At 41.4% G+C, this 26581-nt stretch overlaps 1 protein-coding gene across 1 annotated transcript in view; it reads right to left on the bottom strand.

The window, feature by feature from the left end:
• Positions 1-26581, bottom strand: part of sort1a (sortilin 1a) — a 69620-nt gene that overhangs the window by 25424 nt on the left and 17615 nt on the right. The window contains exons 3-9 of the mRNA XM_063065193.1: positions 23408-23481; positions 21613-21715; positions 16758-16922; positions 11076-11149; positions 6200-6249; positions 2222-2349; positions 1679-1823 (exon numbers count right to left, since the gene is read on the bottom strand). Of these exons, the coding sequence (XP_062921263.1) occupies positions 1679-1823; positions 2222-2349; positions 6200-6249; positions 11076-11149; positions 16758-16922; positions 21613-21715; positions 23408-23481 (739 nt within the window). The remainder of the gene's footprint in view (positions 1-1678; positions 1824-2221; positions 2350-6199; positions 6250-11075; positions 11150-16757; positions 16923-21612; positions 21716-23407; positions 23482-26581) is intronic.

The raw sequence follows: 26581 nt of genomic DNA, 5'->3' as shown, positions 1-26581 counted from the left end.
AAGAGTTGCGGCCCAAAACATTGGCTCTTTATTCCTCTCCATTGAAAATTCTGACCTGCTGAGTGATTAGGTGCAGGTTTCCTGAAACACCTTCAGAACAGGACACCCTAATGACACAAGTTTGAGTTAAGTTATGGGGTTGAGTGGGATCCAGGATCAGCCATGCTGGAATAGCAGGGCTCTCGATGGGCTGAATGGTCTAATTCTGTTCCTATGTCTTATGGTCTAAGGAACAAGTGAGTGGATAGTTAAACTACTACGTAAAATCTTAGACACACGTATAGGTACATATATAGCTAGGGTGCCTAGGAACTTTGCACAGTATGGTACTTGTCAACATAGAGCTGAGAGCCAATTTGTAGATCTGGTGGGAGCAAAGGATATTGGGAATGGCAAGGGTGCAGCGCTGTGGGAGGGGTGTGGGACAGTAGGAGCGGTGGGGTGGGGTGGTGGCGTGGATGCAGACACACCCTGCCCTGAGATACCAGGCAAGATCGTTTGATTCCAAACAATTGGGTTATTGATCATTATAGAACATCTCTCTGGTGCTTCCCACTCCCTCCCTCTCCCCAACCATGATTTCTCTCTCCCTGTTCCCTTCCCACTCTTAGTCCACAATAGAGAACGATATCAGAATCAGGTTTATCATTATTCACATCGGTCATGAAATTTGTTTGGGTTTTTTTTGCAGAAGCAGCAGTATAGTGCAATACATAAAATTACTAGAGTACTGTGCAAAAGTCTTTCGGACCCTGGCAATATACATGTGCCAAAGACTTTTGCATAGTACTGTATAAGCTAGCGAAGATGCACAAACACAAGAGATTCTGCAGATGCTGGCAACACGCACAAAATGCTGGAGGAATTCAGCAAGTCAGGCAACACCTATGGAAATGAACAAACAGTTGACGTTTTGGGTTGAGACTTTTCTTCAGGACACAAAGGGAAGAAGGAAGAAAGCAAGTTCTGAAGGAGGCTCTCTGCCTGAATCATCAGCTGTTTATTCATTTCCATAGATGCTGCCTGACCTGTTGAGCTCCTCCAGCATTTAATGAGAGATGCACAAAAGAGCAAATCTGAACTTTAGAGTTGTGAAGGAGTAGAACTGGAAAGCACATTAAAAATAATTACAATTTTAAAGTGAAGGCTTTGAGGAGAACAGAGCTAGGCAAAGTCAACAAGGACTTGGTTGATGGATGCAGTGCAGGACAGAACAAGGGTAGATTTGCTCCAAATATACCCAAGTTAAAATTTCTCGAATTGAATTTTACGGGAAGTCTCCTAGAAGGCTAATGGAATAATCAGGTTGCAGAATGACAAAGGTAAAAACTTCAGTGGCTGGTGGGCTGACACTTGGCAAGTGGAAATCGTCTATTGGTATAATAAGATGACAACAGAGTCCAATATTCTGGCTGGAGAAACAGTTTTGGTGATGCTGATGGGCCAAGGTAACTTTTGAAAAGAGGTGAAGGGGAGCAATTAAATCAATGGCTGGAATCTAGCACGGAAATCAATAGTTAATCTTTCTGATATTTAACTGTACAGAGACTGTGCAGGGAAAAAGGAGATGATGGAAGCAAAGAAGGAGATGCTTTGGCACACAAATGGCAGCTGATCATCTATCTACAGACAAGGGAGAGTGTAGTCAAATGAGAGGAAGATAACCGTGACTACCTACCACCAGGATCATCGACGTGCATAAACACCATGTCGTCATTGGCAGCCAGAATGGAGTAGAACTGCTCAGTGGTTACGTGAGGCAACTGTGCTATATTCCAGGTCTCTCCCATATCCTTAGACACGTGGAGTGCCCTTAAACTGGCCTAAGTGACAATGTAAATAATGAAAACTTTTTAATGAATAATGGTGAGAACATCGAAGGATTACAAAAACCAACATTTGTATGGCACATTTAATACGTAAATTAAAACTACACAGCCATACTGAATAAAGTAATAAGTGTGGAACAAACAGCCAGCAGAAGTAGTGGATCTAGGTTCAATTGCAACATTTAAGAGAAATTTGGATAAATGCACGGATGGGAGGGGTATGAAGGTCTATGGCCCAGGTGCAGGTCAATGAGTCTGGACAGAGTTATAGCTTGGCATGGACTAGATGAGCCAAAGATCCTGTTTCTGTGCTGCGGTGCTTTATGTCTGTATGACTAAGAGAAATTCAAGTTGTGTAAAAAATTTGAGTATTTCTAAAAAAAAATCTTTACCTTGTCTGTCATAACTGAAGCAAAGAGGAAACTGCCCCCTAGTCCAAATGAGTAAACTTTTGACGCAATAGTTTTGAAAGTATTTCCAAAATCATCTGTTCGTTTGAGCTCCAACAAACCCTTTGCAGCTACAAAAACAAAAGTTCATGGGTTGCGAAACACATTACTAACAGGTATCTTGTTTAACATTTACTAGAATATTTAAATCAACATTTTGCATAGCAGTTAACACATACAAATAAGCTCCAATACATTTGGACTACGAAAAACAAATGCTTTGTATTATAAACTCAAAAATCTGGCCGCCTGATTGAAACAAAATCCGTGATGATTTGATCTGCAATCTGTAAAGAACAATACTGGAGAGTTTACTGTGATTTATGTTCAATGTTTCACTAAAATAGGGAAACAACCAAAAACGGGTGTTGCAAAATCAGCGTGCACAAAAAGCACGGTAAAAGAAAATAAATATATGCAGTTATTACTGATGGATACACAGATTCTGGTACCAACAAGTTTGCTCCTTAATGGAGGATCGAATCAATTCTAGGCAAGAGTTTTACACAGTTAAAAAGACTGAATTCATGAATACTAGCAAGAGACTTACATGAAGTAAAACTGAATATATAGAAAAAAGTTGACTATTTTACAAAAGTATTTTTTTTATTTGGATAAGGAATTCACAATTATCATGTACTTTTTTCACACATATAACCTTTTCCATTTTTTTATATGTATAAAACTACAATTATTTATACATTCTTAAGTACACATTGAGATGATATAAAAGGAAAATAAACATTTAAATAGATAATTATGTACTGTGGTAAATCTAATCTATTAGGCTAAGTAATGAAATTAGTTGTTAAGAAAAATGGTAATAATAGTTTCCATACAACCCTTCTGGACCATTTCCACTGGTCCAAAATGTTGCATACAAGCCTATATACCAACCATTGTAGGTGTTTATATCCCAATTTGTTCGTGCTTGTTCCTGCCCGCAGACATAATTATCCAATCCCTATGTACTTATTTACTTAATTTTTTCATTTTTTTTTTATCCCTTTCCCAAATCTTTCCCTTTACTTGTGTTAATTCTCTATTTTCCAAAAAAAAACAAACATTTAGACTAGGGGTGCTTACGTTAGCAATATTACTGTGTTGATGAGAAGAGCAATATAAATCATTAGGAGAGTCATCTAAAGTCTGCTCGCATTGGGGTTATATATTCAATCCATTTATTCCAGATTTGATAAAATGTTTCTTTTTGAGTTCTCAGGGAGTAAGTCAACTTTTCCATTTTAAATAGTTCCAAGATAATTTCGTACCAATCTTCTAATGTAGGTGGTATTGGATTTAGCCATTTTCTAGTGATTGATTTCTTACTTGCCGCTAAGAGGGCCTGCAGCAACTTTATATCTTCCTTCTGTTCAAGGAACAATACATGCCCCAAATAGAGCGTCTCAAAGTTCAGAGGTATCTGGGACCTAAGTACCTTAACTAATGTTCTATGAATACCTTCCCAAAATAGACTTAATTTAGGGCAATCCCAGAAAATATGAAAATGATTTGCCTCCTTGGAGCCGCACCTTCTCCAACACATCACATTTGTATCTTTATATTTTTCCTGATATGGGGTCTTGAAGTATCTTATAATGTTTTTCCAACAATGTTCTCTCCAAGTCAAAGAATTAGTCGAGGACCATTGAAAGCTGCAGATTTTCCCCCAAGCCTCCTCTGAAAGTACCAACCCCGCTTCTTTCTCCCACTTCTCTTTAATATACAGTGTATTTACATTTTTAGCATGGGAGAGTGCATTATATAGGCGAGAAACTGATTTACTAGGTATTGAACTGCAAGCCGAATTCAGAATCTTGAAAAATTCTAATTCTACTGTTGATAGGTCTGTATATCTACAACTCTGATTAACATAGTTTCGTATTTGAAGGTACCTAAAAAAGTCATTATGTTCTAGGCCATGTTTGTCCTGCAGGATTTGGAAACTTTGTAATACCCTTTTATCTATAAATGAGAGGTAGGTTGTAAGACCTTTCTTTATCCATAGCTCAAATCTTTTATCTCCTCTGTTGGGAAGGAATTCGGTATCATATGCACACCATCTAAAGAGTTTTAACATGTTATTAATTCCACATGAATTAACCACCTTCTGCCATACTTTTAATGTAAGATTTATCCAAGCATTATTAAATTTTTCCAACTGGGCCATCAATCCTTTGTCAGCTATTGAGGCCTGAAGAGGAAAACTGTCAACTAATCCAAATTCTATTTCCTTCCCTCTAGCCTTATATTCCCTATTACACCAATATAACTGAGGGGGTTATCTGTGAGGCATAAAAATAATTTCTCAGGCAAGGAAGAACCATACCTCCTCCTTCCTTCCCTAACTGTAAGGTGTTATATCGAATTCTAGGTTTCCTTCCTTGCCCAAAAGTATTTTTAAAAGTAATTAAACATTTAAGTTCCCTTGAAAAGGCACTCAGAATATTGTACTGGTAACTCAACCAACACAACTGACCAAAGGAGACTCACTCTTCTGTAACTACAGAAGCAAAACTTGAGCAATAATAGCTTGTTTGCATTTCTGCTAACTCACACCATTTTGTCAGCCACAAAAAAACTTTGAAAATGGTTTACTCAGCAGATTCACTCAAACCAGTTACAGGACTACACAACTGTCCCGCCTTTCAACTTCCTCTTTCTCCCTGAACAAGGAGAATGGTGTGGGTGCACTTTTGCTAATGCTGAACTGTTAGCAGAACTACTTGTGACGGATCGCTAAAGATCGGGTTATTGTCACACAACGTGATAACGAGGGAGCTTGCTTTGAACAAATTTTTTGTTGCGTCCTTACAGTGGCTGCACTTTAAATATTTGTGTTACGGTGTTTCTGGGGTTAGTACTTCAGCAACTAACTTCAGCCACCAATCTTCAAATCTGAATATGGACTGTAGGTTAAATTTAAAATGCAACTCTAAACAATGGGTTCCTAAGGGCCATGAATCACAGCTAAAATTCATTAGAGTGTCTGTAGTGTGGGTGCAAAGAGGGTGCTGTGTGTAATTCAAAGGAAGCATTGTGGATGCATTGTAAATATGGAATTGTCCTCTGATCTTTAGCATATAGAATGTGATGTAGTGTTGGGTCAAGCAGATCTCTTCCTCTGAAAGGGTCTCAATATGATGCCTGCTGTGCCTCATTTGGTCAGCCAAGTCTCTCCGGTGATTTTGTTCACACGACAACAATTTGCTTTTAGTGTTAAAGGGATGGGGAAAATTTAAAGGAGATGTGCGATGTGAGTTTTTATTTCCTTTTGATTTGAAGTACACAGAAGTGTTTGGAGCCTGGAACAGGCTGCCAGTGGAGATGGTGGAAGCAACAGCAATGTTTAAGGGCCATTTAGACAGGCACAAGAACATGGAATAGAGGGACATAGATCCATTGCAAGCGGATATGGAGTTTAAATTAGAACCATGTTCAGCATAGGCTGAAGGGCCTGTTCCTGTGCAGGTATGTAATGGGTGACGGGTGACACGTATTGTTCAGAATAGAAAATGTTCTACATAATTCAGAAACACTGTCATTGAGTTGTTGTGTTCACTTTAGGAGATGGTTTCTGACGTAGTGTCATCAATACAAGGTGACCGACTGATTTTGGTTTGTTCATAATGAAGGAAAAGGGCGGCAACTTTCGTTATGCGCACAAAACCTGCCAGAGCAGCTTTATTTGCAAAATCTTATGCAATACCGTTTTATATTCTATATAATTCTTTCAGTAGTAAATGTGATGCCAACATAAGAACCATACCCTTAAAAGCACACAAATGGAAGCAGAGAAGTACAAGAGACCTGTATATCAACGTTACACTTTGAATTATGAACCAAGACAAAAAACATTTCGGAGAGCTTGTCATGAGGTATTGGGATGTGGGATTTAAGTGCTTCGGAGAGGCAACTTACTGCAAGATCCATTCAGGTGGGTAGTGAAGAAAACTCTATTTTTTGGCCCCCTGAGGACAAAAAGAAAGAGAAACAAATGATGATAATGCATGAATTATAGACAGGAACTAAAAAACAGATGTACGAGTTAGATTTGCAAATTAAACACCACTAGCAAAACCCTGGAGTTTTAAACATGAACTAATTCATGGCAATGTATCTGATGAGTGGGAGACATTTCAGTTCTTCATATACACTGAATCAGATATATGAGAGAACATGCTACCATCTCTGGACACTAATAATTTTTTTTTGTTAACACTGTTTAGTAATAAAAGCGTCTAGATAACACAATAACCACAAAGATGATATTGTATTTACTGATCGGTCAAGGACTATAAAACAATACTATGCTTCATAAATTACACAGTCAGTCACAAATGTCCCAAAAAACATTCCATAGAAACCATAGAAACTACAGCACAGAAACAGGCCTTTTGGCCCTTCTTGGCTGTGCCGAACCATTTTTTGCCTAGTCCCACTGACCTGCACACGGACCATATCCCTCCATACACCTCCCATCCATGTATCTGTCCAATTTATTCTTAAATGTTAAAAAAGAACCCGCATTTACCACCTCGTCTGGCAGCTCATTCCATACTCCCACCACTCTCTGTGTGAAGAAGCCCCCCCAATGTTCCCTTTAAACTTTCCCCCCTCACCCTAAACCCATGTCCTCTGGTTTTTTTCTCCCCTTGCCTCAGTGGAAAAAGCCTGCTTGTATTCACTCTATCTATACCCATCATAATTTTATATACCTCTACCAAATCTCCCCTCATTCATCTACGCTCCAGGGAATAAAGTCCCAACCTATTCAACCTTTCTCTGTAACTGAGTTTCTCAAGTCCCGGCAACATCCTTGTAAACCTTCTCTGCACTCTTTCAACCTTATTTATATCCTTCCTGTAACTTGGTGACCAAAACTGAACACAATACTCCATATTCGGCCTCACCAATGCCTTATACAACCTCATCATAACATTCCAGCTCTTATACTCAATACTTTGATTAATAAAGGCCAATGTACCAAAAGCTCTCTTTACGACCCTATCTGCCTGTGATGACACTTTTAGGGAATTTTGTATCTGTATTCCCAGATCCCTCTGTTCCACTGCACTCCTCAGTGCCTTACCATTAACCCTGTATGTTCTACATTGGTTCGTCCTTCCAACATGTAATACCTCACACTTGTCAGTATTAAACTCCATCTGCCATTTTTTAGCCCATTTTTCCAGCTGGTCCAAGTCCCTCTGCAGGCTCTGAAAACCTTCCTCATTGTCTACTACACCTCCAATCTTTGTATCATCAGCAAACTTGCTGATCCAATTTACCACATTATCATCCAGATCATTGATATAGATGACAAATAACAATGGACCCAGCACTGATCCCTGTGGCACACCACTAGTCACAGGCCTCCACTCAGAGAAGCAATTCTCTACCACCACTCTCTGGCTTCTTCCATCGAGCCAATGTCTAATCCAATTTACCACCTCTCCATGTATACCTAGCGACTGAATTTTCCTAACTAACCTCCCATGCGGGACCTTGTCAAAGGCCTTACTGAAGTCCATGTAGACAATATCCACTGCCTTCCCTTCATCCACTTTCCTGGTAACCTCCTCGAAAAACTCCAATAGATTGGTCAAACATGACCTACAATGCACAAAGCCATGTTGACTCTCCCTAATAAGTCCCAGTCTATCCAAATGCTTGTAGATTCTGTCTCTTAGTACTCCCTCCAATAACTTACCTACTACCGACGTTAAACTTACTGGCCTATAATTTCCCGGATTACTTTTCAATCCTTTTTTAAACAATGGAATAACATGAGCCACTTTATTAAGTTAACCTCCTTGTTAATGCAAATATCTATTCAGCCAATCATGTAGCAACAAGTCAATGCATAAAAGCATGCGGACATGATCAAGAGATTCAGTTGTTGTTCAGATGAAAAATCAAATTGGGGAAGGAATGTGATCGAAGTGACTTTGACTGTTCAATGACTGTTGGTGCCACAAGCATCTCAGAAACAGCTGTTAGTCATAAAGTCACAGAAAATGACAACACAGAAACAGACCCTTTGGCTATCTAGTCTGCGCCAAACCATAAATCTTAATCCCATCAACCAGCACCCTGACCATAGCCCTCCATACCCTTCCCATCCACGTACCTTATCCAAATTTCTCTGAAATGTTTAATACCCACATTCACCACTTGCACTGGCAGCTCGGTCCACACTCACCACCCTGAGTAAAGTTGTTTCCCTCATGTTCTTCTTAAACTTCTCACCCATTACCCTTAACCCATAACCTCTGATTGTTGTCCCAAACAACCTCAGTGGAAAAAGCCTGCTTGTATTTACTCTGTCTCTACCCCTCATAATGCTGTCTACCTCCAGCAAATCTCCCTATGTTCTAGGGAATAAACCTTCTACGTTCTAGGGAATGAAGTCCTAATCTACTTAACCTTTCCCTATAACTCAGGTCCTCGAGACCTGGCAACATCCTTGTAAGTTTTCTCTGCACTCTTTCAATTTTGTTCCCACCTTTCCTGTACCTGGGTGACTAAAACTGTACACAATACACCAAATTAGGCCTCACCAATGCTTTGTACAATTTGAACATAAAATCTCAACTCCTGTACTCAATACATCGAGTTATGAAGGCCAATGTGCCAAAAGCTTTCTTTACAACCCTTTCCATCTGTGATGCCACTTTCAAGGAATTATTGATCTATAGTCCCAGTTCCCTCTGTCCTTCCGCACTTCTCGGTGCCCTACCTCTTACCATGTAAGACCTACCCTGGTTGGGCTTCCCAAAGTGAAATACCTCACACCAGTCTGCATTAAATCCCTTCTGCCAATTTTCAGCCCATTTTTCTAACTGGTTCAGATCCCGCTGCAAGCTATGATAGACTTCCTCGCTGTCCTCTACACCCCCAATCTCGGTTCATGTATAAATTTTCTGCTCCATTTTACCACATTATCATCCAGATTGCTGACATGGATGACAAACAACAACAGACCCAGCACCAATCCCTGAGGCACACCACTTGTCACAGGCCTCCAGTCAGAGAGACAACCATCTACTACCACTCTTTGGCTTCTTCTGTGATGCCAATGTCTAATCCAATTTACTACCTCATGAATGCCAAATGACTGAACCTTCTTGACCAATTTTGCATGTGGGATCTCGTCAAAGGCCTTGCCTTCAACTTTCTTGGTTAGACACGACTTACCACACACAAAGCTATGTTGACTATTCCTAATTACTCACTAACTACCCAAATATATATTCATTCCTTCAGGATATCTTTCAATAACTATCTCATTACTCATATCATACTCACCGACATACAATTTCCTGCCTTATCCTTGGAGCCTTTTTTAAAGTTCAAAACAACATTGGTTGTCCTCCAGCCCTCCGGTATCTCACCAGTGACTAAGGATGTTCTACACATCTCTGCTCGGGCTCCTGCAATTTTGCACTAGCATCCCACAGGGTCCGAAGGAACAACCCACCAGACCCCGGGGATCTATCCACCCTAATTTGTCTCAAAACTGCAAACACATTCCCCTTTGAAATCTGTATGTCCTACGCTCTGTCCACCAGAAAAAGCGGGATCTCCCAGGGTCCACCCATTTTAATTCCACTTCCCATTCCGACATGTCAGTTTCCTCTACTGTTGCAATGAGGCCACACTCAGACTACAGGAGCAACACCTTATATTCCGTCTGGGTAGCCTCCAACCTGATAGCAAGAACATAGATTCCTCAAACTTCTGCTAATGCCCCCCCACCCTCTCCTTCACCATTCCCCTCTCTCACCTTATCTCCTTACCTGCCTATCACCTCTCTCTGGTGCTCCTCCACATTATCTTTCTTCTTCTCCTATCAGATTCCTCCTTCCCCAACCCTGTATCTCTTTCACTAATCAACTTCCCAGCTCTTTACTTCACCCCTCCTCCCCTCCCGGTTTCACCCATTACCTTGTGGTTTTTCCTCCCTCCCCCAACTTTCTTACTCTGACTCATCTTTTTTTCCCAGTTCTGATGAAGGGTCTCAGCCTAAAACGTCGTCTGTTTACTCCTTTCCAAAGATGCTGTCTGGCCTGCTGAGTTCCTCCAGCACTGTGCGTGTATTACCATCACAACCTAATGTTCCTTGCAGCAATCTGCAATCTCTCTACAAATTTGCACCTGTAAATTCTGCAGAGTGTTGGGTGGGTTTTAAAATAGTCCCACCAATGTGGTCATACCTTTCTTATTCCTCAGTTCTACCCATAAAGCCTCACTGGACAAGCTCTGCAGTCTGGTTGAGCACTGCTATGAAATCCTCCCTGACTGGTAATGTCATCCCTCCCCCTTTAATCCCTCCTGCTCTGTCACGTCTACAACAATAAAACCCCAGAACATTGAGCTGCTAGTAAGGGCTCCCAACCTGGAGTCTACGGACTCCTTGCTTAATGGTATTGATCCATGGTATAAAAAAGGCTGGGAACCTCTGCTCCGTAGCTTCACATCCATTCTATTATAGTTGTCTCTTGCAAGGCAGCCCTGAAATAAGGTCATTAATAAACTCTTTGGAGTTGCCTTCATAAACCAGAGGTGACTATAGCGGGTACACTTCAAATCACACTGAAGTTTACTTGTCTTACAAACCCTCCACATTCTCCAACCACACTAGCCAACTTCCCACCTCACTTTTAACGGAGAGCTTGGACCACTCTAGACTTGGAAATGGTGCCATATTAAACAAAAAGTTCAAGTCTAATTAGTTATTGCAAATGTTAAAATAAACTGCCACTGAGGTAACCATTAACCAAATTTTACTTACCACTTCACAAGGCATACAAAGTCATGTATTTTTCTCCATATTTCACCAAAATCAGGGGAAAACCACAACTCATTCTGGAATATTATTGAATAAAACAGCAGTCAAAAGAAAAACAGGATTAGACAAATCAATGTGTCATGAGTACACAGTGGATTCTGGTTCATTGGGCATCAGTTAACCAGGCAACCCGTTATTTGGGACAACTCTTACAGAAAAACTCATTGAGAAAATAGCCAGGATTCCTTTGCTTACTTGGGAAACTATGCTGCTTAATTGGAACAAGAGACTGTTACCTAACAGTTTCTAACTAGCCTCAGTCGTGTGAACTTGTGTGGCCGTTAAGACACTACACTGCTCTTAGAGCAATCAGTTTTTAAATAGCGTCAGTTGTGTGTGTTTGTGTTCAAACAGCAGTGATTTTTGTCACTGATAACTGGCAAGAAATGAGCAGTAAGACATTTCAGAACTGTTTTGCTCACTGTGGTTTCAAGTATTCAGGCTTGGAGGTGCAGAAATAGCTGGGATTGGGAATGAAAACGAAACAAATTATATACTTAAATAAACTTAGAACAGTACCAATGCTATTACAGTACTATAAAACTGAACTGGTCCTAATAATTATTGCCGGAGGAATTCATCCAGTGTATAATACTTCAACAAGTTAGAAGCTGCAAAGAATTTGAAGGTATCAACAATCATCGTCAATGTTACAATGAAAATGAAGATTTAGGTCAGGGGATCCCAACCTTTATTTGCCATGGACCCCAACCATTAATTGAGGGGTCCATGGACCCCAGGTTGGGAAACCCTGATTAAGAGGATGCAATCATCAAAAGCAATATAGGAAGACATTATCCGCACAAGGTGTCTGTGCTAATGTTGTTCACTTACAATCAATCAAAAGAACACAGACCATACACTGGATGACTTCCTCCGGCGATAACTATTAGACTACTACAGTTTTATACTGTTGTAGTACTGGTAGTGTTCTAAGTCGTTCTGTATTTCATTGAAATATATTATTTATTACTCAGTTACACAGTCTGCCTCCTTTATACCTTTTTAACTATTTTCATGAAACTTCAAATAATTGGGACTGCTGCCTAATTGGGCCAAAGTGTACTGATCCTGATGTGTCCCAATTAACTGGAATCCACTGTTTTCCCAATGCAAAAATAATCTCATTTGTATAATGAAACCAATTTAGATTACCAGCATCTATATTCCAATCAACACACACAAAATGCTGGAGAAACTCAGCAGGCTATCAATAGAAAAGAGTAAACAGTGGACATTTCGAGCCAAGACCTTTAATTGAGACTGGGGAAAAAAGATGAAAGGTCAGAGTGAGGTGGTGAGGGGAGGGGAGGGAATAGTACAAAGTGGTAGGTGATAAGTGAAACTGGGAGAGGGGGAGTGGTGACGTAAAGAGCTGGGAAGTTGATTGGTGAAACAGATAAAGGGCTGGAGAAAGGAATCTAACAGAAGGTCATGGAAAAAAGGGAACGGGGAGGAACACCAGAGGGAGGTAATGGGCAGGTATGGTGAGAAAGGAAATGGGAATGAGGCATGGTGAAGAAGGGGGGTGCAAGGAAGTTTGAAAAATTGATGTTTATGCCATCAGATTGGAGGCTACTCAGATGGAATGCAAGGTGTTACTCCTCCAACCTGAGTGTGGCTTCATCGCGGCGGTAGAGAAACCTGTTGGAATGGGAATAGGTATTTCAATGATTGTTTTGTTCTATATAAACATTCCCAGCTCACTGACAAACATTCGTTTGTTGTAGAAATGCACGTAACAAAACAATATGCCTTGTGGCTTAAACGTTGACTTCTCGGTATCTGCCTCTCTTGAGCTAACTCCCATTCATGTAATAAACTACTTTAGAATATCCAGTGCATGGTGACAAGCAAAAAGCAGCAAGGGATGAATTAAGGGAGAAAAAGTGATCTTCAAAGAAGGACATTGCTTGGGGTGCAATCTTACAACATCCAGTAAACTTCCACCCGATTGGTTTTAGTGATAATTTAAAGAAAATATATTATGAATTTTATAATTATGTTTATCAATACTATAAAGTGTATGTTATTTTATACTACCCTAAGATTAATTTTCTTGCAGGGGTTTACAGCAAGAAGTACAATAGAATTTAGCTTTGTTGGAATACCACAGTTAAGTAACATCGAAACAGCAAGCTGTTGGCCTTTACTCTCACTGTAGCAGGAGCACTCTCTCAATACCTCTCTCGATGGACTCTAGATCATGGTCTCTGGGGGTTTGCCATTGCTTGCGTGGTGGGGTGGGGGGGTCGATGTTTTTGCTGGAGCAAGTGGTTGGACGGTTGTGCGTGGGAGGGGTTCTGTGGGGGTCCAACTTTTTTCTCTTATTCATTCTTTGGGAGTTTCTTTCTCTGTTTCAAGGATGCCGGCAAAGAGTAAATATTTCAGGTTGTATAATGTATACATTATTTAATATTAAATTGAACCATTGAATTATTAAACCATTAAGAAAGATTAGAAACTTTGAATTTTGCTAATTCAACTGCAAATGTTATTTTTTGCCAACAACATATTGCACATTTCAAGGTGGAATTGGGGAATTGGTTGATTATGAAGATTAGCTTTATCTGTCACATGTACATCAAAACATACAGTGAAATGTACGATGAAGTTCCGATAAAGGTCCTCAGCAGGAAACATCGACTGTTTATTTTTTTCCATAGATGCTGCCTGGCCTGCTGAGTTCCTCCAGCATTTTGTGAGTATTACTTTGATTTCCAACATCTGCAGACTTTCTCATTTGCGATACAGTGAAATGCGTTGTTTGCGTCAACGACCAACATAGTCTGAGGAAGTGCTGGGGCAGCCTGCTCCTGGTGCCAACATACCATGCCCACAACTGACTGACCTGATCTTGGGAACGTGTGAGATAACAAAACATCCAGAGCAACACCCACAAAATTCTGGAGAAATGTTCACAGGAAGAACTAACAAACTCCTTACAGACTGTGGCGGGAATAGAACCCCCATCTTAGAGTTGGTACTGTGAAACGTTTGGTTAACCACGCTGCATTGGTCAATGTTCACTTTTTGCTACGCTATTTTGCCTAATTAGTTTTTTTAGTTAAATTTTAAAGCTGCAGGCTCAGATCACTGCCTATAGCTTTCAATATTTTTTGTAACAAACCAGAAACGTGAATGCAAATTGCAAACCTGTGGGAAGCAACAGTGGCTGTGCCTCTGGCACAGAGTCTGGCCCTGTGGCTCAGAAGGGTAGGGAAAGGAAGAGGATGGCAGCAGTGATAGGGGACTCTATAGTTAAGGGGTCAGACAGGCAATTCTGTGGATGCAGGAAAGAAGCACGGATGGTAGTTTGCCTCCCAGGTGCCAGGGCTGGGATGTTTCTGACCACGTCCATGATATCCTGAAGTGCAAAGCAGAACAGCCAGAGGTTGTGGTACATATTGGTACCAACGACATAGGCAGGAAAAAGGAGGAGGTCCTGAAAGCAGACTACAGGGAGTTAGGAAGAAAGTTGAGAAGCAGGACCACAAAAGTAGTCACTTCGGGATTACTGCCTGTGCCAAGCGATAGTGAGTATAGGAATAGAGTGAGGTGGAGTAAATGTGTGGCTGAGGGATTGGAGCAAGGGGCAGGGATTCAGATTTCTGGATCATTGGGTCGTCTTTTGGGGCAGGCATGACCTGTACAAAAAGGATGGGTTGCACTTGAATCCCAGGGGGACCCATATCCTGGCACGGAGGTTTGCTAAGGCAGTTGGGGAGAGTTTAAACTAGGATTCCTGGGGGGTGGGAACCAAACTGAAGAGATGGAGGAAGAGGCAGTTGGCTCACAAATAGAGAAAGCTTGGAGACAGTGCGAAAAGGGGGATAGGCAGGTGATCGAGAGGGGACGCACTCAGACCAACGGTTTGAGATGTGTCTATTTTAATGCAAGGAGTATTACGAACAAAGCAGATGAGCTTAGAGTGTGGATCAGTACTTGGAGCTGTGATGTTGTGGCCATTTCAAATACTTGGATTTCAGCAAAGCATTTGACAAGGAACCCATGCAAGGCTTATTGAGAAAGTAAGGAGGGATAGGATCCAAGGGGGCCTTGCTTTGTGGATCCAGAACTGGCTTGCCCACAGAAGGCAAAGAATGGTTGTAGACGGGTCATATTCTGCATGAAGTTCGGTGACCAGTGATGTGCCTCAGGGATCAGTTCTGGGACCCTTACTCTTTGTGATTTTTATAAATGACCTGGATGAGGAAGTCGAGGGACTGGTTAGTAAACTTGCTGATGACACAAAGGTTGGAGGTATTGTGGATAGTGTGGGGGGCTGTCAGAGGTTACATCGGGACATTGATAGGATGCAAAAATGGGCAGAGAAGTGGCAGATGGTGTTCAACCCAGATAAGTGTGAGGTGGTTCATTTTGGTAGATCAAATGTGATGACAGAATAGAGTATTAGTGGTAAGACTCTTGGCAGCATGGAAGATCAGAAGGATCTTGGGCTTTGAGTCCATAGGACACTCAAGGCTGCTGCGCAGGTTGAATCTGTGGTTAAGAGAGCATATGGAGAATTGGCCTTCATCAACCGTGGGATTGAGTTTAGGAGCCGAGAGGTAATGTTGCAGCTGTATAGGACCTTGGTCAGACCCCACTTGGAATACTGTGCTCATTTCTGGTCGCCTCACTACAGGAAAGATGTGGAAGCCATAGAAAGGGTGCAGAGGAGATTCACAAGGATGTTGCCTGGATTGGGGAGCATGCCTTATGAGAACAAGTTGTGTGAACTTGGCCTTTTTTCCTTGGAGCGACGGAGGATGAGAGGTGACCTCATAGAGATATATAAGATGATGAGAGGTATTGTGTGGATAGTCAGAGGCTTTTTCCCCCAGAGCTGAAATGGCTAGCACGAGAGGACACAGTTTTAAGGTGCTTGGAAGTAGGTACAGAAGAGATATCAGTTTTTTTTATGCAAAGAGTGGTGAGTGCGTGGAATGGGCTGCCGGCAACGGTGGTGGAGGCGGATACGAATACGATAGGGTCTTTTAAGAGACTCCTGGACAGGTATATGGAGCTCAGAAAAGTAGAGGACTATGGGTAACCCTAGGTAATTTCTCAGGTAAGGACATGTTCGGCACAACTTTGTGGGTTGAAGGGCCTGTATTGTGCTGTAGGTTTTCTATGTCTCTATGTAAACAGAGATCTGATGTCTCATCCTTCAGAAAGAGAATTATACAAATGCTAAGCACAGAGAAGCCCCATTATCTATTAGGTGAATGAATTTCAAAAAGTGAAAAGATGTACTGTGATGAGACTGACAGAAGGGACAATGGTGCAAGGGGAAGTGTGGTGGAATAAAATAGCTTGGGCCAGAGGGAAGTGTAGTGTGGCACAGTGGTGTAGTGGATAGTGTAACAGTTTGCAGCTGTTCCAGCACATCTTTAGACTGTTAGTCATTGACATAAAACAAAACACGTACTGTATTTCAGCAAGCTAATCTTGATTTTTTAATAATACAAGATGACATTGATTCCAGAAAGCCATGAATGTGTCAAATCAAAAGATGCTGATTATAATGACAAAACTAATTGCAGAAGGCTAAAAATGGCACAAACAAAACATTTTGTATTTTCCAAAAATTGACTAGTATTTTCTCTCTGATATACTTACATCGATGCTTAATGCCAACAGATGTTCCGAATTCTCTGAATGATAAAGGATTTGCAATAGTGGATGGAAAGGAAGGTTTGTGGCGACAAAATTCTTTCCAAAATCACTTGATCTAAATATTCTCCCACCACTACTCCTTCCAGAAACATCAGCAGTAAGGATCACCTAAAATAAAAGGAAAAAGCACAATCAATATTTTAAAATCCACAGCTAAAATTCCATTTAAAATACAGAGTAAGTTCTCAAGTTGTTTATCAATGCTGTCCAGAATATTACAGTGTCACAGCTAAAACTGTTACCTCACAATCCCAGCTGCCCCATTCAATCCTCACATCTGGTGCCGTCACTGTGGAATGCACACATTATCCTCATGACCAGTGCTCCCAAAAGTGTGCAGGCTGGTGGTAACTGCCCAATGTGCGTGTCCGTGAGTGGGAGAATCTTGGGGCAGTTTATGGGTTAAGAAGAAAATAAAATTGTATCAATGTAGGCCCACGAACCCCCTGGTTAATGGTAAGGGTCTATGGGAACCCATCAGTTTTTATCATCAGTGCAGAGTCAATGGGTGAGAAGGTCTGTTTTTGTATAGTACTACTGAACTCTGATAACAAAACAGCACCCAACAGACCCTTTGGCTCATCACACTTTTCGTCCCTCTTCCCTCCAGGAGAAGGCTCAGGAGCTTGAAGACTTGTACGGCCAGATTTGGGAACAGCTTCTTTCCAACTGTGATAAGACTGCTGAACGGATCCTGACCCGGATCTGGGCCGTACCCTCCAAATATCTGGACCTGCCTCTCCGTTTTTTTGCCCTACCTTACATTTTTCTATTTTCTATTTATAATTTATAATTTAAATTTTTAATATTTACTAATTTTTACTATTTTTAATATTTAATATTTGTAATCCAGGGAGTGTGAAGCGCAGAATCAAGTATCACTGTGATGATTGTACGTACCAGTATCACTTGTTTGGCGACAATAAAGTATAAAGTATAAACAAGAGAAAATCTGCAGATGCTGGAAATCATTGTGGGCTGAAGGGCCTATACTGTACTGAGCAACACACACAAAATGCTGAAGGAACTCAGCAGGCCAGGCAGCATCTACGGAAAAAAGTACAGTCAACGTTTTGGGCCAAAACCCTTCGGCAGGACTGGAGAAAAATAGCTGAGGAGTAGATTTAAAAGGTGGGGGGAGGGGACAGAGAACTATCATGTTGTGTGGAAGTAATTAAATGCCTAAACTAATCCCTTTTGGCTACACAATGTCCATAGCCCTCCATTCGCTACACATTATGTGCTATCTAAGAACATTTTAAATGCTTCTATCATATTTGCCTCCACTTAAAACCTTGCTAGACCATTCCAGGCACCCCACAGTGTAAACCAAAACTGACCCTCACGTCTCCTTTGAACTTAACCCCTCCCCAGCTTGAAACGTATGCCCTCAAGTACTAGACATTTCAACCCCCAGGGAAAAAGGTACCCCTTCCAAAGCATCCACATCTTTTCCATAATGGGGTGATACTACAGATGTGGCCCAACAAAAGTTTTTATATAACTGCCAACAACTTCCCAACTTCATGAACTCAATTCCTCAACCAATAAAGGCAAGCATGCCATATGCCTTATTTACTGTAGGTTCACGAGGTTAATTCCTGGGATGGCGGGACTGTCATATGTTGAAAGATTGGAGTGACTGGGGTTGTATACACTGGAATTTAGAAGGATGAGAAGGGATCTGATTGAAACATATAAGATTATTAAGGGATTGGACATGCTAGAGGCAGGAAACATGTTCCCGATGTTGGGGGAGTCCAGAACCAGAGGCCACAGTTTAAGAATAAGGGGTAGACAATTTAGAACGGAGTTGAGGAAAAACTTTTTCACACAGAGGGTTGTGGTTCTGTGGAATGCTCTGCCTCAGAAGGCAGTGGAGGCCAATTCTCTGGATTCTTTCAAGAAAGAATTAGATAGAGCTCTTAAAGATAGCGAAGTGAAGGGATATGGGGAGAAGGCAGGAAAAGGGTACTGATTGTGGATGATCAGCCATGATCACAGTGAATGGTGGTGCTGGCTCGAAGGACTGAATGGCCTACTGCACCTATTGTCTATTTACCGTCACTAAGCTGTGCAGTCGCTTACAGCAAGCTATGACTTGAACCCCAAGATTCCTTTGAACATATTCACTGTTATTTTTGTATCATCTGCAAATTTACCTTAATATTTTCATTCAGGTTATTTATAATTTATCACACAATCCGTAGTGGTCTTATTGCAGTTCCTGTGGAACAGTACTAACCATGTACCTCTAGACATACATTATCACTTCACATGCTGATGAAATGGAATGAATAGCCACAAATTTACAAAAGCAAGATTTGGACATCTTCATGAAGACGCTTCAAATCCATTTAACTCCGACAGGCAGATGTAAACCCAAACGAAATCCTAATTCATTCACCATGACAACACTGCGATGTCGGGGGCAGGGGAAGCAATTATCAGAAGCTTGAGAAATTTATGTTCATGTCATCAGGCTTGAAGCTACATTTCACCTGTGAGTCTGTTGGGGTCATCTTGCCCCCCCCCCTTCACCATTCCCCACTCCCGTTTCTCTCTCTCTCACACCTCATCTCTTTTCCTACCCATCACCTCCTCCACCTTCCCTTCCTTTCATGGTCTTCTACCCTCTCCTATCAAATTTCCCTTCTCCAGCCCTTTATCTCTTTCACCTATCAACTTCCCAGTTCTTTACTTCATCCCCTCCCGGTTTCATCTATCATTTACCTCCCCCACCCCAGCTCCTTGCTCTGACTTCTCATCTTCTTTTCCCCAGTCCTGATGAAAAGGTCTCAGTCCAAAACGTCGACTATGTACTCTTTTCCACAGATGTTGCCTGGCTGGCTGAGTTCCTCCAGCCTTTTGTGTGTGTTGCGGGGCTAAGCAGGTGCTACACCAAGTCCAAGGGTGACCTGCAGGAGGGAGCGAGCACTTTACACCTCCTTTGGTAGAGACGCATCCCCACCCAAAGTGTATCTACACCCTCCCCCCAACCCAATTTAGGGTATCCCAGTTGCTACTGAGAAAATGACTTCCTTTCTACGGTAGAAAGGAAAGGCAGAATTGGACGCCTGCTTTCAGCAACATCAAAAGAGAGAGCAAATTTCCATTTGCCAGTCACTTCAGTGATCATGTTGACTTCTTTCTGTCCTTAGCCTCTGATATATTGGCAACAGGTGCAAAGCACACTCATGAAACAGAAGCTCATCTTCCATCCAAGCACAGTTCAAATCCTTGGAAATCAAAACTTATCTGAACAACTTCAGATAAAACCTGAGCTGATTAGTTTTAATGTAGGCTCTCCAGCTGTAACTTTCCTAGTTTACCCGCCCTACTATCCAATCTGCTGACTGTCCCAACGTTTTATTTGCTACTTCTAACTACCTGAACCCTGCCACGGACAGTCCCAAGCCTGGCTGTGAAAGGACGAGGGTCGGGAATGGAGCTAGCAACCCCAATCCATAAAACACAGAGCTACAGAAATGCCAACAGAGGCTCCAAAGACCTTGAGGATTCTGGCAAGCCGCTATCAACAGCTGATGCCCCAGTAGGGGTGATGGGCTTATAGAAAAACAGAAAAAACTTGTGTATTTTGGAACAGCTTCTTCCCCACCACCACTAGATTATATATACATAAGACATAGGAGCATAATTAGGCCATTCGGTTCATCGAGTCTGTTCCACCATTCCATCATTGCTGATTTATTATTTCCCTCAACCCCATTCTCCTTGTAACCTTTTACACCTTAACTAATCAAAAAATTATCAACCTCTGCTTTAAATACACTCAATGATTGGCCTCCACAGCAGTTCATTCAATGAACTTGACAGATTCGTGACCCTCTGGCCGAAGAAATTCCTCCATTTCCGTTCTAAATAAACGTTTCTCTATTCTGAGGCTGTACCCTCTATTCCTAGACTCTCCTACTGTAGCAAACATTTTCTCCATGTCCACTCTATGTCCACTTGCCTTTAAATATTTGATAGGTTTCAATGAGATCTAATAATATATCATTGTAATTAGTTTTCTATGTAAAGCACTATACTGCTGCTGCAAATCAACAAATTTCACGATATTTGTCAGTGCTATTAAACCTGATTCATATTCTCTTGTTGATATTTATCAAATAGCATTAGTAAAAAAAATGTCTTATTTCATAGTTGAGTTATTAAAAATCTTTTCCTACTTTTAAGTCTTCCTGTATCGATTAAGCTACCCATATATGCCTGATCAAGTTTTTCACTAATATTTTCCATACCCTGAGTTTATTGTCATAGAACTATACACATGCATATAAATGAGAGAAAGTTTCTCTGAACCAGGGAGTAAAGCACTGCAGCATACATAACACATATTAACTTATGAAAATAAGGATGAAATCTACAGATGGTTCACAAATAAATGAACAAACTAAAGTGCATAAATTAAATATTGTAAGGTACGTAACAGATTAACCAGTGACACTTTGAATGTGATGCCACAGGGAGTTCAGAAGCTTAATAATTTGAAGGAAGAAACTGTTTCCCCTCCTGACTGTTCTTGTTTTTTATGCAAAGCAGCCCAAAATGATCATTTTCACTGATATGAGCATGGCATACCACACCAGTGCTGACTACACAGAATGGACGACACCTGCAGTTTTACATGATGCAGCAAAATAATCCAGGGCTGTCAATCCTAACCTTGACTACAGCAGGAGGTCCAAAATCAATAAAATGTAAGGACATTTTAAAAACAATAAAAAGTAGCATTATATCATTTGAACAGATCTAGCAATCAAATATGATTTACCTTTCCAGAGTTGTCAGGACCAATAGCAATTCCAAATTCAGTACGAATGAATGTATTATTGATGAGCTTTGTAATATCAGAGTAAGTCTTCCCATAATTATCACTGAAACGAAAGTAAAATACAATAAAGCCCAGGATAATTAAACAATATTTGAAAGTGCCGAGTATCATGAGCAGTTTTGGGCCCCTTATCTAAGAAAGGATGTGCTGGTATTGGAGAGTCCAGACGAGGTTCACAAGAATTAACATGGGAATGAAAAGGTTAACGTATGAAGAGCTCTGGGCCTGTACTTGGAGTTTAGGATCTCATTGAAACCTATTGAATATTGAAATGCCTACTGGACATGGAGGTGATGTTTCCTATAGTGAGGGAGTCTAGGACCAGCGGGCATTGCTTCAGATTGTAAGAAAGTCCCTCAGAACAGAGAACAGGAGGAATTTCTTTTGCCAGGAGGTGATGAATCTGTGGAATTCATTGCCACAGAAAGCTCTGGAGGCCAACTTATTGGATACGTTTAAAGTGGATGTTAATAAATTCTTGATTAGTTGGGGCATCAAGGGTTACTGGGAGAAGGCAGGAGAATGGGGTTAAGAGGCAAAATAATTCAGTCAAGATGAACTGGTGAAGTGGACTAGATGGGCTAAATAGCCTAATTCTATTCCAATGACTTAATTCACTCACTTGAGGTATATACAGTGAATCTGAGGTCAAATTAACATGTTGGCCTTTATTAGGCTGTTTGCTATTTGTATTAATTGCTTGGATAAAAATATGTACTATACAAGTCTGCAACTGATGCAAAGCTAGGTGAAAAATGAGGTATGAGAATTTGTAAGGAGGCAAAGAGGCACAGACAGAATGAGTGCAGGAAGGCACCAAATGTGTTCTGTGGGACCACATTCAAGAGAACAAAAATTCTTTAAATATCGAGAAATTTGCAAATGTTGGTGTACAAAGGGCTCAGCGTATTAGTTGATGAGGCAAATATACAGGTAGAGCGTGAAGACAAGAATTGGCAAAAGGCAGAATCCGATACAAAATATTGGAAGACATCAGAGGCTCAAGCAGAATCAGTGGACACAAATGCTGTAAGTTGATGTTTCAGGTCAAGACCCTGCATCAGGATGGAGGGAAGAGGAAAGATTACCAGTATATTGGTAAATTGGTTTATTACAGAGACATATATCTCTAAAAAGGAGGTATGAAGCACTCCTTCCCTCCACGAGCCTGCAGGTTACCCTTGGGCAAGGTGTAGCACCTGCTTAGACCACCACCCCCCCACCCCAGATCAGGATCATGTGAAGCCTTGGAAGTAGCTGGTGGATGGTCATATCAACAGCGGGTTCATATCAAGTCCTGGTTATGCGACCATTGACGCCAGACAATCTCTGAAGAATATTGATAATGGCTGGGGTCACCCATTTTGTAAAGACACTGCCCAGAAGAAGGCAATGACAAACCACTTCTGTAGAAAAATTTCCCAAGAACAATCATGGTCATGGAAAGACCATGATTGTCGACGTCATACCTCTCTGCACAAATGAAGGAAATTGTCTGAAGAGATATGCAGGATGCTCTGTTGTAAGTGAGACAGCTGTCACTGCTATTCCTTACTTTAAAAGGAATTTATTTTTCAGACATCCCTAACTTCAGCATGGTCTATTAATCACCCAAAATTGTTTTCTGCAATGGGATTTATTATTCTCCAAACCTACAAGTTGAAACTCATTAATGTAACATCCTCGGTTGTCTCAAATTTCCATTTCAAAAGACACTGAAAGCTTTATACACTACCTTCTGTACAACTGTGATTGTCCAAAGTGTTTGCCCAACAACGGCAACTGGAAAGTTGTTAATGCCAAGAGAACCTGTGATGGAAAAAAATACATATAATCACATGACCAAACTTTCCACCGTATCAGCACAAAATGCTTAGAACCAAAACAGTTTGAACTCCAAAAACAAAATATTTACATTCATAGATGTGGGGGGAGAAAAAGCTATCCAACTCAACTCCCATTTTCTAGTTTTTGATTTATGGCCAATAGGTCAGTAATCACAGCAGCATGGTAGAGTAGTGGTCAGCACAAAGCTTTATAGTGCCAGTGACCCAGATTCAATTCCTGCTGCTGCCTGTAAGGAGTTTGTATGTTCTCCTTGTGACCACGTGAGTTTCTTCAGGAACTCTGCTTTCCTCCCACAGTCCAAAGACAAACTGGTTGGCAGGTTAACTGGTCAATGTAAATTGTCCTGTGATTAGGTTAGGATTAAATTAGATTAGATTAGATTATGAGGACACGCAGTCCTCTTTTATTGTTATTTAGTAATACATGCATTAAGAAATGATACAATGTTCCTCCAGAATGTTATCACAGAAACACAAAACAAATCAAGACTGAAAAACTGACAAAAACCATATAATTATAACATGTAGTTACAACAGTGCAAAGCAATACCGTAATTTGATAAAGAACAGACCATGGCCACGGTAAAAAAAAATCTCAAAGTCTCTCGAAAGTCCCATCATCTCATGCAGACGATAGAAGGAAGAAAAAAAACTCTTCCTGCCATGAGCTTCCAGCGCCGCAAACTTGCCGATGCAGCACCCTGGAAGGACCCAACCACAGCCGACTCGAGTCCGTCCGAAAACTTCGAGCCTCCGACCAGCCCTCCAACACCGAGTACCGTGAACCATCTCTGCCGAGCGCTTCAACCCCGGCCCTGGCAACAGGCAATAGGCAAAGCCAAGGATTTGGGGCCTTCCCCTCCGGGGATTCGCACAGTAGCAGCGGCAGCGAAGCGGGCATTTCAGAAGTTTCTCCAGATGTTCCTCCATGCTTCTCACGTCTGTCTCCATCAAATCAAGATTCTGCACGGCCCCTACTTAACAAATATGATATCATTTCGGAGCGGCTGTGCGTGCTGCATCGCGCCGCCATCTTCCCCTCCCCTCCCTTAAACTGGGAGATTGCTGGGTAGCACAGCTCAAAGGGCCAGAGGGCCTAAACCACACTGTATATCAATAAATAATAAATAAATATACCAGATGAGCATTCAAGAAAAAGTTAAACAGACCCCAATCAAGCTTCCGTTCCGTAGAGCCAGGCAACACATAGCAAGCTGATAGTTGAGGTTTAAGAAATTTGCAAGCTGATAGTTGTGGTTTATGAAATTTGTTCCACAAAATAATGACAAACAGGATAACACGGTGAGTATTTCTTACTACTATGTGGGGAAGACACCCATGCTTTACTTTAAAAGACTTTACATATTTGGTATGTGACCCTGAATTACCCCTATGAACTGTGCTCCATTACCCCTATGAACTGTGCTCCATTACCCCTATGAACTGTGCTTTTGAAAAAAGAGACAGAGAGAGAGCGAGAGAGAGATTTTAACACTGACATCTTGTTTTTAAGAGAGAGAGCGAAAGAGAGAGAGAGGCGAAGACTGCTCACAGTATGTTTACATTTCTACAAAGATGCTGCCTGCTTGGAAATTCTTACAGACAGAGAAGGGAGGAGCTGTTTGAGTGGCAGTTGGTATTCAGCACAGGGAGATAAATAGAAGGTCAGATGATAGACCTTAGACACATGGTTTTGGACACTGAATGACCTTTGTTGTGCCCACAGAAAAAGTGGGTTTTGGAGGATCGATCAGTGGCTCTCGCAGTGTGAACAGGGTGTGACCGGTGGGGAGTTATTTGTGTGCCAACCCTTGCCTGGGTTGATAATTCCACCACAGAAGAATGGTCCCCTTTGTTGTGGTCACAGTCGGTGACTTCTAAAGGATTTTGCAGGACAACGGGAAGATCGACGGCATCAGCTCACCTGAAGACTCAAATCTCTCCCTCTTTCTCCATCACTACTCAACTCAATACCACGAACTGAACTGAACTTTATTCATCATCGTAAGACTGTATCTATTTACCCCTAGACTTGAAGAAGCTTGGTCTTCATATATTTCCACACTTACTGATATACTTACTTATATATAATCATTGCTAATCTGTTTGATTTATCGGCATTTAAATTACTGTATTGCGTAGTTACTAATAAATTCCATTAGTTAACAGCAATAACAGACTCTAAAATGTTTTCCATTTCTGCTGGTTCTTTAACCTGTCACGGAGTACGTGACAAAATTGGGGGCTCATCCGGGATATGAACAAGTTGTGTGGGAGGCTTGTTTGAATTGATTGGGGAAAATCCCTTTTGATTTGCTTGTCTGGAATGACAGCAGAAAAGGAGTTTGAGGTTAGTAATTTTATGGCAGAACCAACCCCTGAAGCATTGGATGATGCTAAAAGGGATGTGCTGTTGGCAATCGCTCAAAAGTTAAGACTAAAGGTGACCACTAAAATGAGGAAGGCTGAGATGCAGACGGCAATAGCCCAGCATTATATAACTAAGGGGAAGTTTGCTGAGGAGGTGTTAGAGTTATTCGTTGAAGGTAAGGTACTTACTGAGGCTGAGGTTCAGTTGCAATTGAAATTGAAATTAAAACAGCACGAGGCTGATGAAGCAGAAAAGCAGAGGGTTCGTGAGGCTAGAAAGGCAGACAGAGAGAAGAGGCAGACAAATGGAAAGAAGAGATAGAACGACAGAGACAGTTTGAGAGGGAGGTGTGGCAGCTGAGAGGTTTAGTGTCGCACCCTGACGATTTTTACAGCTCGGAAGAGCTTGTTTTGTTTGACGAATTAAAAGTTGTGTCCCCTATGATGTAAGGGCATACCTAGATGAAGAGGATGCTGCCACCCTGTGGGGGTCCGCTAAGAAAGCAGACGAAATTGTTTTAACCCACAAGGTTGAGTTTGCTCCAGATGAGAGTTACCCAGAGAGTAGCTGGGAGGTTCGGGGTGACCTTGAATTTGAAACTGGGACATGTGATCAAAGCCCAGAAGAGGCAGCTGTCCCGATTGCCTGTGTTCAGGTTGTTGAGGTACCTGTGGATTCACAGGATACTGAA

The sequence above is a fragment of the Mobula hypostoma genome, chromosome 13 (assembly GCF_963921235.1).
Source record: "Mobula hypostoma chromosome 13, sMobHyp1.1, whole genome shotgun sequence".
NCBI classification, from domain to species: domain Eukaryota; kingdom Metazoa; phylum Chordata; class Chondrichthyes; order Myliobatiformes; family Myliobatidae; genus Mobula; species Mobula hypostoma.
The sequence above is the reverse complement of the archived record's forward strand: the minus strand, read 5'-3'. Positions and strand labels throughout refer to the sequence as shown.